Here is a 2,416-nt window from a genome sequence, read left to right on the forward strand (position 1 = left end):
AATCAGTACCAAATTATTGGTTAAGATAGAACAAGCCTAGAATACAAAAGAAATTGCATCCTACATTCACAAAACCTATAACAGCGGGCATAATTATATGTAGTTACAAGCACATCAAGAATTACAAACCTCGGAGAAAGTCCCCGTTAATTTGTTTAAAAGTGTTGATTTCCCAACTGAAGGGAAACCCACAAGATCCACTCTCGCATCACCACTTTTTGTGTCATCAAAACCTTCTCCAGCACCACCACCTCCCTTTGATGATGGTGCAAGAAGCTCCCTCAGAAGTTTTGCAAGTTTAACCTACCATCAAATGATTAGTAACAAAAAATCAATTTGGCTGGATACATTAAATGAATACAACTGTCAGCATAAAAAAGGAAGTAAAATAGGAAGAAATTATTGTATTCAATTCATTGGAATCCCATAAACAAGTTAACAAAGGTTCTCTAGTGTCCAAAACATGGTTTTACCTTGCTAGAAAGATTTGACAACAATAAAACAAGGCAAAGGGGAAAAGTTAGTTCAGTGTGGAAAACAAAATGATATGCATATCCAATTTTAGAAAAAAATCATCTTACAGCAAAAGTACAGGCATGACGAAGTATACCTTCAGCAAGCCCAAGTGACATGCAGTTGCTTTGTTCTTCTGGGTCTTCGCCATCTGTGATAGGCAGAAAATGGATCAGTTTGACAAACTCAGAATTCTCTTTCATATCAAACAGGAGATAGATATAAAGAATAGCTCAAACTTCACTCATCAAGGTGTAAATCATAAATATCAAAATTGCGATCTAACGATCCAGATCAAATGCAGAATTTGCAATTTGAGTGGATTGCAGTAGAATCGTAACAGGATCATGTAAGATCGTACAGAAATCGGACAACAAATAAACTAATATCCCTTCTTTGCTCTATTGCCTCACGGTCTCAACATGATGGTTGTAAAAATATTCCTTTCTTCTTTCTTCTCGGTTGCAAGTATTTTTACCGTAATTAAAAGAATCTCCAACATATGTTTTCCTTGTCAATTCAGATAAAACAAGTTTATGTCCGCTTAGTGTTTGCTGGTTAAACAAAGGCAAGATCTAAAGTCTTTCATCAAGGTAGTCCATTTGAACTTCATTTGATGTGAAATATTTACGGTAATTTTCTCAACTTTTACTAATGAAGAACTCCAAATCATACATAGATACATGTAAATTCAATAAGTACTGCAAACTCAATTTAGTTTTTTATATTGTGAAATAGTCATAAAAATTTGTTGACTATGAAAGCAAGGACTGAAGTTAGCTACCTCATTTCTGATTTTCATAATGAAAACTTGTTTTTATTGCTTGCCTTTAGTAGTTATTTAGTATATGTTGTTAATTTTTTTAAAAACATTTTTTTTTTAATAAATATTTTAAATCATTTTTTAGTAGAATCTTAATATCCTCAAACCAATCCACAAGACTCATCCACCATTTTTTTAAAAATACAATTATGATAATCTTGGTGTAAATATCCAAACATTGATCAGGAAAGAGAGATCCCAAACCTCTAAACCCATTTTATAAAATGTTCCATGATAGCTACAAAAAAAATCGCCAGCTAAATTATCACTAAAAAGAATACTTCCAACAACTAGAAAAATAAAAAGAATGTTGTTAAAATCCAGCAATTAGTTGTATTTGCATACAAAAAAAAGAAAAGAAAAGAAAGAAAATACCAGGAAAACATTTAACATCATTTTTGAATATTTTCAATTTCGGCTCTTTTTGGCTACAATCCAAATATACCCAACGTCCTTCTGTGTTTTCCTTTTTCCTTCACAAAATTACTACTTAAAAACATTGTTCTTCGTTTTGCATTTCTTATCGTTACAGTGAAACAACAAGAATCAATTAAAACTTAATCCTGCTAAAAAATTTCAACATAAACAGCATCAGAAACAATAAAAAGGCAACTTTTCTTGATTCGTGAGTATTACCTCATCTTCGATATCTTTGATTTTCTGCATGACAGTCGCCATTGTTTCGGGGTTGAAAGAGAGAACCTCTAAAACTACGACGTAAAAACTGAACTGGAACTTGTTCCGCAGAAGGAGTATTCTAGAAAGTCGAAATTCTTCCGGTTGATATCGGGTATGCCGGCGGATCGATCTGTGCTGAATTCGGGTCCGGGGCCTTTTTTTTTATAAATTAAATTATATTACGATCCATTCCATTTTTCTCTCTCTCCTATTTTTAATCACACAATCTTTCATAAAATAATATTACACGTAAATCGAAAACTTTTCTTTCTTTTTCAACCACTCATTTTTCTAAAAAATATTATTCCCCCATTTTCATTTTCAGTTAATGGACATCAAACATGAGCTTAGATTTTGTTTCGTCGCTTGGTCACGTAGTCGGGAGCCTCACGGACTCGCAGT

At 32.9% G+C, this 2,416-nt stretch overlaps 1 protein-coding gene across 1 annotated transcript; it reads right to left on the reverse strand.

Annotated features, from left to right (window-relative positions):
• Positions 1–14: 14 nt before the first annotated feature.
• On the reverse strand, positions 15–2,169 carry LOC111390419 (developmentally-regulated G-protein 3-like). The gene is made up of 3 exons (XM_023015458.1): positions 1,973–2,169; positions 611–664; positions 15–303 (listed from the first exon to the last, which is right to left on the reverse strand). Exons 1-3 carry the CDS (start codon positions 2,012–2,014, stop codon positions 115–117), a joined length of 285 nt encoding a protein of 94 aa, XP_022871226.1. The 5' UTR covers positions 2,015–2,169; the 3' UTR covers positions 15–114.
• Positions 2,170–2,416: the final 247 nt, after the last annotated feature.

The sequence above is a fragment of the Olea europaea genome, unplaced genomic scaffold (genome assembly GCF_002742605.1).
Source record: "Olea europaea var. sylvestris unplaced genomic scaffold, O_europaea_v1 scaffold680, whole genome shotgun sequence".
NCBI classification, from domain to species: domain Eukaryota; kingdom Viridiplantae; phylum Streptophyta; class Magnoliopsida; order Lamiales; family Oleaceae; genus Olea; species Olea europaea.

Coding starts and splice junctions, on each gene's coding strand:
- LOC111390419 (XM_023015458.1), bottom strand. CDS start 2,014: ATGGCGACTGTCATGCAGAAAATCAAAGATATCGAAGATGAG. Junction 665..1,972: donor TCAAAGATATCGAAGATGAG/GTAATACTCACG, acceptor TGCCTATCACAG/ATGGCGAAGACCCAGAAGAA. Junction 304..610: donor GTCACTTGGGCTTGCTGAAG/GTATACTTCGTC, acceptor ATTTGATGGTAG/GTTAAACTTGCAAAACTTCT.